Here is a 17,811-nt window from a genome sequence, read left to right as displayed (position 1 = left end):
TAGAATTTTGTGCAGTTCTTGGGTTCATAAGAGTACCTCACCATTTTAAATGATTCCCTTGGATGGCTCAAGGGAAAAGGAAGAATGAAAAATAAAGACTTTCAGGAGACTTGATTGTTGATTCATTTTGCTTTGATTCCATGTAAAAATCATGTTGATTTATGAAGAATCTTTGCTTTCCTATGTGGCCTGCCACCAAGAAAATCAAGTGTGGTGGTAGATATGAATATTCTGATTCAAGCATCTAACAAAGCTCTCTTTTGACAGTTACCTGAATTGATATCCTGCCTAAGAAATAAATCTTATGAATTAGTTCAAGTCAAAGCTTGATAAAAACAAAGTAGGTTCAAAGGTTAAAATTTTAAGGACTAGGTTTATGTTGAATTGACCTTATCATAGAATCCTATGTATTCTTACTTGAAATAGCCAGCCAGCTATAGTTCCCTAGATCTACAAAATCCACATATTTTTTCAATTAAAGCTTTTTATTTTCAAAATATATACATGAATAATTTTTGACATTCTCCCCTACAAAACCTCATGTTCTAGTTTTTCCTATCTCTTCTCTCTACCCCTTTCCATAGTCAGCTAGTGATCCAATAAAAGTAAAACAGTTGCATTTCCTCTATACATGTTTCCACAAATATGCTGCTCAAGAAAAATACGATCAAAAAAGGAAAAAAAATGAGAACAAAATGCAAGCCAACAACAACAAAGAGATTGAAAATACTTTATTGTGGTCCACATTCAGTTCCCACTGACCTCTCTCTGAGTGCAGATGACTTTCTTCATCACAAGACCATCGGAACTGGCCTGAATCATCTCATAGTTGAAAAAAGCTATGTCCATCAGAATTGATCTTCATATAAGCTTGTTGCCATGTATAATGATCTCCTGATTTTTCTCATTTCACTTAGCATCAGTTCATGTAAGTCTCTCCAGGCCTCTGAAATCATTTTGATGATCATTTTTTATAGAAAAATAATATTCCAAAACATTCATATAAGTAACTTGTTCAGCCATTCTCCAATTGGTGGGCATCACTCAGTTTCCAGTTTCTTGCCATTACAAAAAAGGCTTGCCACAAACATTTTTGCACATGTGGATCCCTTTTCCTCTTTTATGATCTCTTTAGGATACAAGCCCAGTAAAAACACTGCTGGATCAAAGCATATGCATAGTTTGATAGCCTGTTTCAAATTATTTTCCATAATGGTTGAATCACTTCACAACTCCACCAACAATGTATTAATGTGCCAGTTTTTCCATATCCCCTGCAACATGTCATTGTCTTTTCCTGTCATTTTAGCCAGTCTGAGAGGTAGTACCTCAGAGTTGTCTTAATTTGTATTCTCTGATCAATAGTGATTTGGAGCACCTTTTCATATGACTAGAAATAGTTTTAATTTCCTCAACTGAAAACTGTCTGTTCATATCCTTTGACCACTTATCAATTGGAGAATGGCTTGAATTCTTCTAAATTTGTGTCTTTCTCTTATATATATATATATATATATATATATATATATATATATATATATATATATATATATATATATATATATATATATATATATATATATATATATATATATATATATATATATATATATATATATATATATATATATGTATACATATATATGTATATATATGTATATGTATACATATATATGTATATATATGTATATATATATGTATGTATTTATATATATGTATATATATATGTATGTATTTGTATTTATATGTATATGTATATATTAGACATAAGGCCTTTATCAGAACCCTTGAATGTAAACATTATTTCCCAGTTCATTGCTTCCCTTCTAATTTTGTCTGCATTGATGTTGTTTGCACAAAAAACTTTTTAACTTAATATAATCAAAACTAGCCATTTTACACAATAGTATTCAAGTTCTTCTTTGGCCACAAATTCCTTCCTCCTCAGATCTGAGGTAAACTATCCATTGTTCTGCTAATTTGCTTATAATATCACTCTTTATATCTAAATCATGAACCCATTTCGATCTTATTTTGATATAGGATTACATAAGATTTTTTCCCTTCCTTTTGTTCCACAGGAGAAATAAGATTTTTTTCTTTTCTTTTTCTTTTATGGAATGTTTACAGTGCCCTTTTTTTGCAAAATTTGGATTTAGTATTTGGTCATAGGTGTTGTCTGCAACTTTTACAAAAGTCTCCCAAGATTCCCATTCAATTTCTTATGGCAACCCACAGTACAATTCTTACAGAGAAAAGTAACAATGTGGAACAGAGAATATTAGTAGCTATACTATAATTGCTATCAGAGTATTGGTGCTACTGAGTGACTTGCCTTACCAGGTTTATAAAACCTAATTCAAGGTTGTTATGAGCAAAGAACTCATTGACAAATGATCACTTTTTACTAGCGAACTAGTCTGGTCTTTAGATGGCAGACATGCTACCACAAATTCATATTTGAAGTGTTCCCAACTTTGAAAAAACCTGACATTTCCAGTCCATGATGATACATTGAAAATCTGATCTTTAGAATTCTTCATGTCTTATAACATCCCATAATGACTTTGATACATTCTCTTAGAATTCTATAGTCATGGTACCATAAATCCATTTAATCTATCACTAGAGACTACTGTAAACCATAATTTCACCTGAATCACTGATGCCTTTTCGAATATCACCTGAGCATGCATTAACTCACTGTTGCTACTGCTGGCTTTTTCAGCCTTTCTCTCCATATTACTGACCTGAAGCAATGCATAAAGTAGCTGAGATTAATTTCTAAATCAGTCTTTCTTCTCTCCTACTGCCTAACACTGTCCTTAGTAGAAAATGGAAGAATTTACTACTTCAAAATCTCTGTACCAGTTTTATGGTTTAGAAGCCCATGAAACATGACAATTTTTTTTCAGTATATTAGAGGACAGTTATGCTATGGGATAAAATCTATCGATGAAAAGTGACACTCATTAACAAGATATACCTTTCACTGTGGCTCTTCTTGACATAATTAAAGTCACTTCATTCTCATTCCTTGAAGCTCTGTAGCACTGTTGGTATTAGGACTAGAAATACAAGGTTGGAGATTGTAGTGATGCAAAAAGGTTGAGATTCTGTGAGTGTGGAAATGCTGAAATTTTGTAAAAAGCACAACTTTCTCCTAGAAATAAAGAGTACTTAAGCACATTGGAATATACTTATCTATGATACCATCCCAATTTTTTTTTTTTGACATATCTTTTACAGTCCAATGCAGCACAAGGAGTAGTGTCCTTCCTTCAAAGGTAGTTTCAAGTTAATGTGAATGGAGAGACAAAGCATAGGTCTTTAGAAAATATTTTTATTATATTGCTCAAATTATTGTTTTCTCACCTTGTGGAACATTTTAGTCGCTATTAAATAAACCAAAACTTCTTATCTCCCCAAAGAAAGAAATAATAATTTAAAAATTAAATTTTAAAAAGAGAAGAATCATCTTTGGGACATACAGTTTATTTGATCTTTACAATTTGACTTTATTATTGCAGAATACCATTTATAACAAATTATTTGTATTTGTATCCTCTGTAGTAATTTCTTTGTCTTCTTATAATTCCTCTATCTAAGGCCTACTGAAAACACTTTCTCTTACTATCCTGTATAATGGAACCATCACCTTTTTTGATGATACATGATCTCAATGGTGAATAGACACATAGAGATTAATATTTTAAAATTCAGAGACTTCTATCTTTGATTCATTTTATAATATTTGAACTTTTTAAAAATGGCTTAGTGAAGTTGGTAGGAAGGGTCCTTTTTATTGGTTTACTGTCTGTTGCCCTAATGTGGGAATGAAGTTGGCTAGATTTTGTAAATGCTGGAAAAAAATCATAGTAAAATAATTTTGTCCAAGTTTCAACCATCATTTTATCATGAATGATTTTACAGAAGCAGTGTCTTTTAAATTTTTTTTCCCATTTTTTAGCAAATTTAAATCTTTGAATGGAGGATGTAGATTCACTTATTTTGTTGATTGTTGTTTTGTTTTTAAAGAAAGGAGACCATTTTCTCTTTGCATTCTTATTTTTTGTTGCTACCAGATTCCTGAATACAAGAATAAGTGGCTTATTGATGTATGTCTTTTTAGTACAGTGATAAGTAAGACCAATTATAATTGTGCCATGTTTTTCATATTTTGATCTTGGTCTTTTTGGGGGGATTATTAGATGTAAAATGCCTTTGGAATATTAAAAATATACAACTTACAAGATAAATTATTTCCTTTCTTAATTCCATTGTTATACAGACATATGATCCTGGTGGATGTAATGGTATTCCATTATATGAAAATTAAACCTTACTCAGTTTTCTATGATTTGAGAGTAGATTGGAAAAAAAAATCATTGAAAACTTGGTAGAACACGTATTTCAGTATCATTCATTTCTCCAAGTATAATCATTAATCATTTTTGAAGGGTTAAATGATAAATGCTGGTGTTTTGAAAAATATAAAAAATCCTCAAAATGTTACTTTATTTTTTTGTATTTAATAATATATTTATAAGAATTAGCATTTACAATAGAATTGGGAAAGTTGAAACTCGGTCACCTATATGGTTTTTTTTCCCCCTCTAAGAAATTTGATTTTTACTCATTTGAGTAAGATAGGATTGAGTTAGACAGGAAAGAGCCAAATTTGGTTTTTAGAATTTTCTTTCTGAAGCTTAGCAAGTGATATCTCTTGCATCATTCATCATTTACTCACACTTACATGGATTATATTTCTTTTTTCCATATTTCTCTGCTCCCTGATACTTGGAAGCCAACTAATGGGTCCCATTCCCCCAGAAATGACATTAAGATCCTGCCCCTAATGCTATTATTATAATAGTTACTTTTTTTAAACAATTAAATTCAGAAAAGTAGATGGAGCATCAGCCAAGTACTTAAGTTCTTACTATGTGCTAAGCATATGGGATTAGTTATTGCAGGTGTAAAGACCAACCCCAACTCCTTCAAAGAGCTTAAAGTTATAGCTTCCTCATTGTGATTTTCCCCATAAAGGTTTTGATATAGTTGAGCGGCGTAAGAATTAGATGGGAATTTTGGAAGTGTTTTGTGAAAGCTATGGATGACACAGAGGCAATGACCAAATACTTAGCTCAGATTTTATGGTAAAGTACTATAAAAACCCCATAGTAGAAAAAGGAAAAAGTCATACTTCTCTGGGATGAAGAGAAGGGCACAAATTTTTATTCAGATTTTCCAGATCTTGCGAATACCATGCCCTTAGCCCTTCACCATGTGGAAAGGGTAGCTATATTATTTTGGGGGTCCTACTTTGTGTTCTAACACTTTACTAGCTATGATACCTATGATAGGTCACTTAACTTTTATAGGGTGCAGCTTCTTGTGAAAAGTAAAATATTTAGACATAGAATCTATATAGTTCTTTTATCTTTCTCTTTTTCATTAGATAAAGTAGGTTATCCATTAACATTTCCCTAGCTCAGTCTATACTACTGCTTTGTGTGAAAATGTTTAAAGGGGAAATAAAAGGATGTACAGGTTTCTCCCTCTCCAAAAAATTCTCACACACACACACACACACACACACACACACTCTTTACAAAGGGAATACTTTTTTCAACAAATTTTTTTTCAAAGTTTTAATGATAATAAACAGATGAGGTCAGAAACTAAAATCTTAATCTGATACTATATCATGTGAATGTAAGAAAGCTGGAATGATTTCAAATACAGTTCTAGTGATGGATTCTGTAGCTAGTTATCTAAGAACTAGTTTAGTTGAACTCTGAAAGGTTTATCAACTTTAGTGTTGACTGCCAGGTTTTTTCTCTTTATGACCACAAAAACTACAAGTCCATCTATTAAAGTGTAAGGGGACATTTTTATTTTCTTAAGAGTATAATTCTTGTATTGATATACCCACTTACTTAAAACATTTAAATATAAATTCAAAATACAGCTGTTCTTTCTGGCAAAGAATTTTAGAGCCAAAGAAGCTGTATATAGGCTATTCAGCAATGTTGCCAATGGTAGATTCAGAAGAATGAAATCTCATGTCCTTTAGTGAAGGGGACAGAACTTTGAATTTTTGCCCAGAATAAAAGTAAGACTCATGTGAGCAATTTATTTATAACTTCCAATAAAGGTACACATCTAACTAGATCAGAAAGACTGCATAAAATGTATAAGTGCAGCAAAATTATTTTTTCACAGCCTTTATATGATGCAATGGAATTACTTTTTCATGTACATTGACCCTTCCAAAAGAGGTATGACAAGATGAGCTCATTAGTTTTTATCTCCTGTGGAATGGGATTTGGAGTCCTTAATCTGATTCTGTTTTATGGTTTCCTGAAACTTACTGTCAAATAATTAAGTTTTTAAACTTCTATTGGTATTTTGGTTATGTATGAAAACTTGAAAGAATTTTAAGTATAGATCTTTCACTTATCTAACTATATGGTCTTAAAGTAGTTACTTTTTCTAAGGCTCAGACCACTTTGAGGATTAAGGAAACTATCTGACAGAGTTGTCAAGGTCAAGTAAAATGTTAATGTAAATATATTTTATAAATCATAAATCACTAAGCAAATATAAAGTGGCATTATTAACTTGGAGTTGGAATCTTTGTTCTATTCTTCTGGATATCAGTATGTGCCTAATATGCAGCCAAATACCATTAATGCTTGCTTTCTTACATTATATATATAATTAGGTTTTTCGTTTTGTTTTGTTTTTTTCCTGAAGCAATTGGGATTAAGTGACTTGCCCAGGGTCACACAGCTAGGAATGTTAAGTATCTGAAGTCAGATTTGAACTCGGGTCCTCCTGACTTTAGGGCTGGTGTTTTATCCACTGTACCACCTAACTGTCCCCTATAATTATTATTTTCTACAGTCTTTTTTTTAATACGTTCAGGCTTTAATTTGTTTTGTATGCCATGGAATCAGACATATTTCTCTGAAGGTATGAGTTTAGAAGGGAAAAAAAATATGCTAAAAATTCTTTATGATATCCCTTATAGCTATGTAAAATATAATAATAAGGTACCTCTGGGGAAATTTCTCCTACCATCTTATTTCCTCTACAATACTTAGAAACTTGAAGAGTGGCTTGGAGCATTAGAGAGTTAAATGACTTGCCCAGTGTCACATAAGCAATTAGTGTGAGAGGCTAGTTTTAAACCAAAGACCACCTGATTTTAAGGTTAATTTTTTATCTACTATGCCAGGTTGCTTCTCGAGAAAACATACATGAAAAAAATCCCCATATTTCCAAGGGAAAATGGGTTTTTTAAATTATCTTAGTTAAAAAAATTCCAATGGAGAAGACGTTAACTTAGAGTAATATAGCAGTGGTAAAAGTGTGTGTGTGTGTGTGTGTGTGTGTGGTGTGTACATTCTCACAGGCTATAGTTTTTCATCAGATATGTATTTTCACTAAGATATGTACTAAATATGTGTGTGCCTATGTGTTGAAAAATCATATTCTGTGCTCATACATATCAAGAAAGTTTGTAGTTCTGATGTATGTGCTATGCCAGGGCACCTTGGACTAACCTCTTGTGTTCCTAGGTTATTGTTTCTGTATTATAAGTCAAAAGTGGGCCTACTTTAAAACAGCTGGGTAACCAAAAGAGATTAGAATTGGGATTTTGTGTTAATATTGTTGCTCTGTTTAGTATCTGGGAAAGTTGTAGTAAGTTGTAAAATGACCCATTAACTGTATTAGAGAGTTCATAGCTGTGCTAATTTCCAATTGTGCTGGGTTTGTAATTTACATATTAAAAAATGATCACTTGGTGTGTTCAGGAACAAAGCTGATATCCAATTCAAACACTACGCTAAACATTCCTATTTTTTGGTCCAGTTATTCTAATTGAAAGATGCTGGTTTTACTTTGTCTTGGTATATGTGAATAATTTTCAGTGAAATTTTTTTTTTTTTTTTTTTAAAGACCCGGGACAAAAAGATTGTTGTCTAACAGAACAATACAATCCCTTCTTCCCATCTGAAACCCTTCCAATATTTGGGAGAGAATTGTGAGAGCTTATAAGAATGTTTTACAGAGAAACTTTATAAAACTGCATGACCAACCACTTTCATCACTGTGAAGTTAAATCATACACATAACCTTCCCCTCCTTATAGTTTAAAAATATGAAGAGTAGAACATGATATTTCTCTAGATGTTTAAGGTAGTGCATTAGGATAGATGCCAAGATAATTAGTTAATACTACTTTTAAATCAGGCTCTTGATTAAAATGCTTATTTTTGTTCAAGTATACATTTAACCGAATTGGAAAGATTAGATTGGAATTGCCTCAAATTCAATTAAGCCACACTGCATGGACGTGCTGGGAATATAAATACAATTACAGTAAATTTGTACAAACTGATTTATTGCATTATCTTGATGATCTAACATACGGTACTTTTTGTGTCCATATTGCAGACGGCAACTCCAAACTAACATGGCAGTCAGACTGTGTGATGTGGCTTCTCTGCTTAGAAGTGGTTCGTGGGCAGCAGAGCCTTGGACTGGGGTCTGTGGGATTTTTCTTAAATTCTGTAGGCTACTTTTTTTTTTTTTTTTTTTTTTTTTTTTTTTGTTAAGCATGTTGCAGTAGTGCTGAGGCCATACCAAACACTTGAATCTTTCATTTGGCACACACTATATATGTTCTTATATTTCAGCTCATATTGTACGGCCTTGCTTAGGATTTTGAGCATAGTACAACTTTAATATGATGATAAATGTAGAATTAGAACCACACTTTGTTTAATTTGTAATCTGAATTAGGTTTTGGTGCAGATTCAAAGAAAAGAGTTGCAAAGTTTTAAACAAAAAGTTTTGGTATGGTCTGAATACTAAGTTACAGTAACTTGCATTCTGTTTCACTATGTATTTTTTTGGTTACTAAATTTTAAGCTTAGACAATTCTTGATGATTTAAAATTTGAAATTATTTTTTTTTTAAATTTCTGGCTGAAAATAATTTGCCCAATAACTACTGAACAAGTTCTCATTCTGTGAACAGTTGTGTTGAGCCTATCAATAGAATATGCATTATTTGTAAAATGTAGCACATTAGTATCATTTTATTCTGAGCAGATGGTTCTATAACTGAGAAATGCTGTAATTTTCAGCGTGCACAGCCTACTGCAGCTGTTCACATGAATGTTGGTTTAGGATCTCATTCTTACCACCTGAACATGAAAATAATTGTATAGTTAAGTACGGATTATTTGTTGTCCTTGCTAAATCCCGCTAATTTCAATCAATGAATACTTTATATTTCAAACACTCTTCCAGTGAGCTTTAGACAGAATCTATTATTTGGGGCCCTATAGTTATTTCTTGTAAACTAACATAAAAATAGCAAGTGGGTTTTTTGTTTGTTTGTTTGGATTCTTTTTTGTTATCTTTTAAAATTGGATTTGGTTATTTTTTTTTCTGAAATTCATTGTTCTGATAAGTAAAAAAAGTTTTTTTGTTTATTTTTAAATGGAGAGTGGTATATAAATAAAGTACTTTTGGGGAGTTTCAAATGGTATTATTGTACTGCAAAATTGTTTAGGATTTCTTAGGAAGACATTCTCAATTTAAGTAGATGTATTATATTTTATACTAACCCCCCCACATCCTTAATTAACATATTACTAATAGTAGTATCTCCCCTTCTCCCAAATGGTTTCAGGTGCTTCTTAATTTTTGTTTTGTGTTTCTGTCCTCAACATCCTTGTGAAGGAAGTATATAGAACAGATGAAAGAATTCCCTTCTTGGAGAGGAGAAAAGAAAGGTTTGGAGGTACTGGTACTTGTCCAATATCACAGCCTGGTTTCAATTTCTCTTTAATTATGGTGTTATTGATTCTAGGCCAATCCACTATTCTATGCTGCTTCCTTTATGTCCTTAGGATGTCAGTGTTTGTCTTATTTGTTGATATTCCCTTTTAAAAAATTAGGTTTTATAATTTAAAACTACTTTTGTCTTTCCCTTATCACTTCCTCTTTCCTTCTATTACTCTAATGCCTCCTTCTTGATTTTCATTCATTCTTTTTTTTTTAATAAATCATTGCAAATTAAAATCCCCAGTAATACCCAGAACTTTTTTTTTTTTTGAGGTTGTTTCTTTGTGGAGACTAGAGATTTTATTGAATGTCTTTGTAGGGACCATGCTTGCAATAAAGCTTCAGATTTTAAGTGCCCTAAATATTTAATCCATTTGTTTTAGGGTGTCTAATGACTTTTTGGAAAACAGGAATGAGGTTTGTTGCTCTTCTGTTATGAAGAGTTACAGGTTGAATGCTTTGTATGCTAGACTTCATTAAATTTTAGAATATTCTTAATAGTCTTGGGTCTCTGTTGGCCAACATATTGATATTTGTCTAGCATATTTGAAGTTTGTTGTTGCCTCTTGTTCACATTCTTTTTATAAGCATTTCTCAAGTTAGAATTGCTTGAGCTTGTTATTTTAAAAAGCTGACTTGTTTTCATTGTGGGTTGTTTTTTTTTATTACTTTAGAAAGAAAAGTGTGTTGTGTGTGTGAACTACACAGTAAATATTATCAAGCCAAAATGCCAAGTTTAATTGTGTAGAGATATTATTTTGATACTGTAGACCAGTTGCCATTAGCCTGATTTGCTTTTTTTTTTTTTCCCTCTTAGCTGAAATGAGAAAGGGCTACTAGTTTAATAAGGTAGAAACAGTATGCCATAGTTTCATTCCCAAACTTTCATTTAAATGCTCTTTTATTGCCTAAATGTGACATTCATGATTTTTCTTCAACTCATAGGCAGGTTAGTTACAGGATAATGTCAATTAAAAACTTTTCAATAATGTAACTAAAACAGTACATGTTGACAAAAATGTGCATTTATTTCCAGTTTGATTTTTAAGCTTATAGATGTTAGTATTTAAAAGTTAAAACTCTTAAGGAGTACATCCAATTCTCTTTAAGCTAGGAGATTTTCTACAGCACCTTATACATTGGTAGTATGAGGTTCACATTTGTGTGCTTTAGCATAACAAAGTTGACCTGAAGTCCATGGAAATCCCAAGTAAGTAGGGTGACCTAAATAGATTCAGAATGTGATAGAGAATATTTAATTTAGAAATTTTCCCGTTCTTACATGCATGTGTAGCAATGCACATATGCATGGTATAAGTAATGTGTAATATTAAAAGTGTAGTTACATAGCTGATGGGAGAGTGTGGGTGTTGTGGTTTAGTAAAGGCTTTATTGTAATTTTATTAGTACAACTTGTATTTAGTGACATGTCTTTAAATTCTTGACTGGAATCTCTTTTAATAGATTATGAAATATGAATTCTGATATCTTATTTTGTATGTTTTTAGCAGGTAATTGCTGCCATGGAAACACAATTGTCTAATGGGCCAACTTGCAATAACACAGCGAATGGTCCAACCACTATAACCAACAACTGCTCATCACCAGTTGACTCTGGGAACACAGAGGACAGTAAGACCAATTTAATAGTCAACTATCTTCCTCAGAACATGACACAGGAGGAGCTGAAAAGCCTATTTGGGAGCATTGGTGAAATAGAGTCCTGTAAGCTTGTCAGAGACAAAATAACAGGTATGAACTTGATCCCTATTGAAAAAATTTGTTTGGAGGTAGAGGACATGTGTAAATCATATCATGTTAAAATTTTATAATTTATACAGTCTCTTCATTCTTGACTATCAATAACATCAAATTCAGCAATAATCAGTCTTGATATTCTCCAAGATCAATGATAAAAAAAAAATATGTTTAAAGTTGCTGTGTCACTGAAACTTTCTTATTGAAATTAACAGGTTGTTTCAGAATTATTGTAGTGAAATATGAACTTTTTTTTTTTTGTTAAATAGCTTTTCTTGAAGTCTACAATTCAGTTTTTGGTAATATATTGGCTTAAAGACTATTGAAATATTTATTTTGCTTTTTTACAAAGTAGCTGAATAATAAATATTAATTTGATTTGACTTGTAATTTTTCATTTACCACGTTGAAAATACTGTTCAACTCAATTCTGGGAAAATGCTGCATGAATGCTCTCACCTCAGACATAATTTAGCAGAAACAGATGTAGCTGTGTGTTATTTCCTGACTAAGGAGCATAGCATCCCCTTTTTTGTGTGTTTTTCTCTTCTATATTTTTGGGTCTTGTGATTGTTCTAATTTAGTATTAACTGTCTTTTGCCTACCTGAGGATTTAACTTTTTTTCCCCCTATTAATTTAGGAGGAGAAAGTGGTAGAGGGAAAAGGGCTGGAAAAAGATAGAGTTTTGCAAATCATTAAAGAATTAGCTTTTGTTTTCTCCTAACTTAAATAAAAAGCTGGATTAACCAGATGTCCTTACCTTTTCTAGTTGAGATAATGGTCATGAGTATAAGGTATAAAGACCAGAAATATTAAGAGTTAAAACCAAGTGTGATAGGGGCAACAAGGATAAAATCCTCAAAAGTCCCCAAATTCCTAAGATTTAATTGAGTGAATTATTTATTTTTACCTGAACTATTATAAAGTATAACTATTTTATTTTATTGTTATAAATAATATATGTTGTACTTTTTTTTGCATGTCTATCTTCCTGTGATTATATTAATAATAAAGCAGTCAAAATGTTGGCAATAGGAAAAAGGAATTAGAAACTGTGCAAAGGCATGTAGTATCTTGAAACTACTTCGTATTCTTAATAAATGAAGAATTAATTCTTTTCCTTTCCTTATTTTTCTTTCTTGGATGCTCAGAAAGAAGACAAAATGATTTAAGGTATATCCATCAAAACAGCTTCCTAACTTTTCTAACCCCTGCCAAAGCAAAAGGAAATCAATATGAATAATATGAATGAAAAACAATAGAAGATCTAAATTTTTTAAACCTATTTAAAAAAAAAAAGACAACTTAAGTTTCAAATTTGACTCCCTTTCTCCCGCCAGTTTGCACACAAGACAATAGCTATTGCTTACTGTTCTCTCTCTATAAAATTAAGTTGCTTTCAGAATTTTTAGTTTTAGTACTATTGTCAGCTGAATGCCAAGGATTGAACGTATTCCTCATTGTTACAATTTGAAGAACCAGCCTGTACAAGGAAGTGCTTATTTTAAAAGATACTTTTTCAAGTTGATACTAATATAGACCATAAAAACTGGTTTTAGAAGTAATTCCTGCTTTAAGCCCTGAGTAAGCTCTTCATGTATATCAGTCTATATATTTATATCTACAAATTAAATATTTTCAAAAACACACATGCATACGTATATTCTTGAAATCCTTAATACCATATAAAATGAGTTATTAAATGGTAGCTTCTTGAAGATGTTTGCTTTCTGCCAGACATTGTCACAGTAGTTGTTTTGCCCTCTTTTGGAAACATATCATCAGACTCTTAGGTGAATTTTCATACTTTAGGAGAGCCATGATCCTTGTCCAAACTTTTAAAGTGGAGGGAGAGATGTAAATTACTCCTGTGACATTTTGAATATTTCCCTTTATCATTAGTCTTCTTTTAATCTTCTCTTTTTTAAGATATAATAGATGAGTTGTCCTTATAAAATTTTGGGAGGGGGAATGAGATACAAGTAACTTGCAATGTTGAAACAGAATTATTTGGGGACATTGGTAGAGGAAATAGTTCACAATTTATGAATATTTTTAGAAGTATTTAGGAAATTATCCATCTACAGATTATAAGCTTCCCTATAGCATGGGAGGATTCATAGTTAAAGATTTTTCAATTTGTAAAGGAGTTTATTTCAAGGAGGAGAGAAAAGGAAGACATGTTTGTCTTTTATTGTAGTTTATCTTACTTCTCCCTCCTCATTTTATTAATATTATATATTTTATATTATTTTAACCCTAATTTTCTATTATCCAAGACATTAAACACCACCTTAAAGTTTCAGCATTATTCTGTGTAGTTGCTATGTTGGAAAAAAGTTCATTAGTTTCATAGATTTAGTAAATTAATCATCACTTTTCAAAGATTGTTACCATTTTCTCCAAAATAATAGCTAAAATAAGAATAGCTTTCATTATATCTGTATTTATAATAGTTGTAATTATACACAATAAAATGGTATTGTAACAGCTATAATAATAATAATAGCTTTAATTTATATATAATGTTTACTGTTTGCCAGACACTGTGCTTAATTCTTTACAGTTGTTATTTTGATCCTCACAACCACCCTGGGCAGAGGTAGGTGTCATTATTAATTTTACCATTTTACAATTGAGGAAGCTGAGGTAAACAAAGATTCACCAGAAAGAAAAAAAAATGCTATAACTCGGAGTCAGTGCCATGATTTACATGGCCCTAATTTTGAGGTTCACTTTGTTTTATGATTTTTCATGGGAGCTATTTCTGTTCAAGTCAGGTTTACTTATAATCATTAATTTTCCATTTTTTTTTCCTAAAAGAAGCAATTATATAGAATTTGGAGGTCATCTAGCCCAACTTATGCTGGTGTAAGAATTCTTTCCATAACATCATTTAGGATGTGGTGATCTATCTTATTAGGCAGATGACAAAATGAAGGGCAACTTACAACTTCTGAAGGCTGTCCTATTCATTTCTGGGTAGTTTTATTTCTTATTCTTGGACCAATGTCTAGAACTACTACCATTGCTTCTGGTTTCGCCCTCTGGGACCAAACAGGCAAAATTTAACTTTGAGTAATTTCTCTTCCAAGTGAACAGTTCTCATCTACCTATCATGTTTTACCTAAATCTGCTTTTGCCCTTATGAACAGAACATCCTCATTCCTTCAAAAGATTCTTCTGTGTCCTTGTCTTGAAGTTATTATTCTGAACAAATCTCTTGGATATTCTCCAGTTTATTAAAATCTTTCCTAAAAAAAAGATAGATTTGAAAAGCACCAAATACCAGGTTTATAGAGATAAAGAGCTTAAAGTCTCAAATATAAATGGCTCCTTTTCCTGGTTATTCTTAACTTTTGAAATCACAGTTTATGCTAATCTTGATTTTTATCTCCATGCTGAATTAGACTTCAAGATGAAATAGACACCTCCCGCCTTGGAGTCGAATTCCTCCATCCATACTTTGTTCTTGACCTACATTCTTTTGGTTCCAAAAATTCCTTGTTACCTCAGCAATCATGGGTATTGGATTCATTCCTTTTTAGACATTAAAAAGAAATAGACTCTTAGTTTCAAATTCAAATAGACAGGATCACCATGCCTACATATTGACTTAAAGTACAAATAATGTTAAATCCTGGTATTCTATCTTATTTTTGTTTTGTTAAACATTTCCCAATTTTACTTTAAACTGGCACCCCAGTTTAAAGTGGGCAGCAATTTTTACACCTGTGAATATAAGAACATAAAGCCTCTGGTTGAGCCATAAAAGGTATGCCATTTCGAATGACTTAGTCTATGAACTTTACTTCATAGCATAAGCAAAACTTTGAGGCGCGAATTTATTTCACACTGAGAAACTTGGTATTTTTTTGTTTAAAAATGTGAAGAAAGTAACTCTCTGCTTTCTCCCACTCTATTCCTATTACTAATAGTAAGTTTATCTTAATCCTAATCAAATAAATATTGAGGTGGCTAAATGAACTACATGAAAGTTAGAGATTGAGTTTTTCACCCCTAGATGCACTTAGTTCTCTGTGATATATGGTATAGAACTAATGTAGACAAATTTGATTAACCAGACCAAAAGTTAGATAAAAAACTCTATTGAATTTTATAAACATTTTTCCAAAATGTTAATGCCTAAATAATTTAGAATATCTTTCAGAATTGATATGTGTTTATTTAGGGTGAATTTTTTTCCTGGCCAATAGGCACACTCTGGGAGAGAGGAGGAGTCCCTCCCCCTGTTTTCCCATTTGCTGGATACTCTAGAGGGTACAACTTCCTGGTATGCCCATTACATATCCATAGATATATTCCCCCTCCAATCATACGTTGTATGACCATTAAAATGAGACAGCTCTTCCTGAGGAGAAGTTAATATTTATGAGCTAATTGTGCATAAGTACTTTAAGTTTTCTTGAACTAGGAGACTTAGAAGACTTAACTCTTAACCTTGGAACAGGACAGTCACTTACATCTGGTTTTATCTGGTCCTTCTGCAAACTGCTACTCTGAATTTATGGGGACAAATGCTCCCTTAGTGTCTGCAAAATATAAATATAGTTATATATAAAATATAAAGTCATAAAACAACCTTCCATTGCAATTAAAACTTATTTTCACTTATTTTTTCTTTCTCTTATTCTTCATGTAGAAAAGATTTTGAAAGCATTTCTAATGTTTTCAAAGCCCATTTTGTACCTCTTTATTGAAACATTGTGGTAATGTTAAATTTTTGCTGATCACCTATTTACTTCTCTGGGATGCTCATCTCTTTATGGGAGACAATATTCTTAGTCAATATAATTTCTGTTGAAGATAGATTAGGAAAGACCACTCAAAAAGATTGAAGGATTTTTCTAGTTAAGGGTATGGTACTGTACTAACTAAGTGTTTTATTTTAATGACAACCCAAAGTTTTGCATGTATACATTTTGAATCTACTAATTTAAGAGCGATTGTCATTTGCTTTGAATATATCTTTCTGGGATCAGCATGTTCAGTGATATAATAAAATAGATATTGGACACTTTTTGTCCACAAAGTAGTATTTAATATGCTGGAGGAGAGTTACATTATTTAGCTAAGACAAAATTGTCCTAAAGAGTCAAGTCACTTAAGGTATTTCTTCTAAGTTCCACCTGAATTGAAAAATTCTTAAGCCTAACTTTTTTTCCTTCTAGGTATTTAATATAAAGATTTCATCTATAAGAATCTTTAAAAATAAAGTCAAAATATTTCAACTAGAATGATTCATGTAATTTGTATTAAGTACTTATGTGTGATATTTATGTATTGGAAAGGTAGCTTGAACAAGTTTCCAAGTATAGCAATTTCCTATAAGAATTTTCATGTTTCAAAATTTTTAAAAGGCCAGTGATTTTTAACAATTGAATATTATGTTGGCACACTTTAATTTAAAAAAAAAAAAAGAATCTGAATTCTAAACACACTGATATTGAGCCATTTTGTGACCTCGATAGAAGTAGAAAAATTAATAACAGTAGTGTTAATTCCATGTCTTGAAGTAGTTGGTTACTACTTAATTTTTCCCCTATGCTTATTGTAAGTTCATTGAGCCAGAGACATTATTTTTCTTATCTCTACAGATTCCCCTTTTTTGCATGGTGATTATTTAAATCTTGGAGTAGTTACTGGCACATATAGTAAACACCTTAAGAAACACTTTTATGATTCCCTATTCATTTCTTAACGATTTTAACAAAGGGATGGTGAATATTTGACTAAAAGTCTAAGGAAATTTAAAAATAGGAATAATACCATTGTGGGAGTATGCCATGGATTTATGTTCAGGTGAAGGAAGTAGATGTTTTTGATGCATAGCTAAACAGTACATATCTAAACATAAACAGCACAAAACAAGATGTGTTAATGAAATAAGACTGCTGTTTGTTACCAATTTTCCTAAAAGCAGAATATTTAGTAAATTCTTAGGATCTTGGATAGGAAAGGACAATAGATCTTCTCTAGTCAAATTCCTAATTCATATCTCAAAAGAAAGTAGTAGTAAGAGGAGCTTTTACTTTACAACTGATTCTGTCCAAAAGGAGGATTTCTTTATAGATATTGTACAAAGGTGTCTCCAAATTGCCTTTCATTCCCTGAGCCTTAGAAACATTTTTTTCCTAATCTACTTGTTTTTTCTTGTTTTAA

The 17,811-nt window shown here is 31.5% G+C and overlaps 1 protein-coding gene across 24 annotated transcripts in view; it reads left to right on the top strand.

Moving 5' to 3' along the window:
* ELAVL2 (ELAV like RNA binding protein 2) overlaps positions 1–17,811 on the top strand; it is a 211,329-nt gene that overhangs the window by 79,222 nt on the left and 114,296 nt on the right. For 6 of the 24 annotated variants that reach the window (XM_074280749.1, XM_074280750.1, XM_074280746.1 and 3 more), the window contains 2 exons: positions 8,470–8,560; positions 11,378–11,621. In XM_074280749.1, the coding sequence (XP_074136850.1) occupies positions 8,489–8,560; positions 11,378–11,621 (316 nt within the window). In that variant the 5' untranslated portion in view covers positions 8,470–8,488. Of the gene's footprint in view, positions 1–1,734; positions 8,586–8,638; positions 9,826–11,377; positions 11,622–17,811 lie in introns of those variants that run through there. The other 18 variants (XM_074280765.1, XM_074280762.1, XM_074280757.1 and 15 more) reach the window with 7 other exon arrangements.

The sequence above is a fragment of the Sminthopsis crassicaudata genome, chromosome 1 (assembly GCF_048593235.1).
Source record: "Sminthopsis crassicaudata isolate SCR6 chromosome 1, ASM4859323v1, whole genome shotgun sequence".
Lineage (NCBI taxonomy): Eukaryota > Metazoa > Chordata > Mammalia > Dasyuromorphia > Dasyuridae > Sminthopsis > Sminthopsis crassicaudata.
Note: the sequence above shows the minus strand (reverse complement) of the source record. Positions and strands in the feature narration are given on the sequence as shown.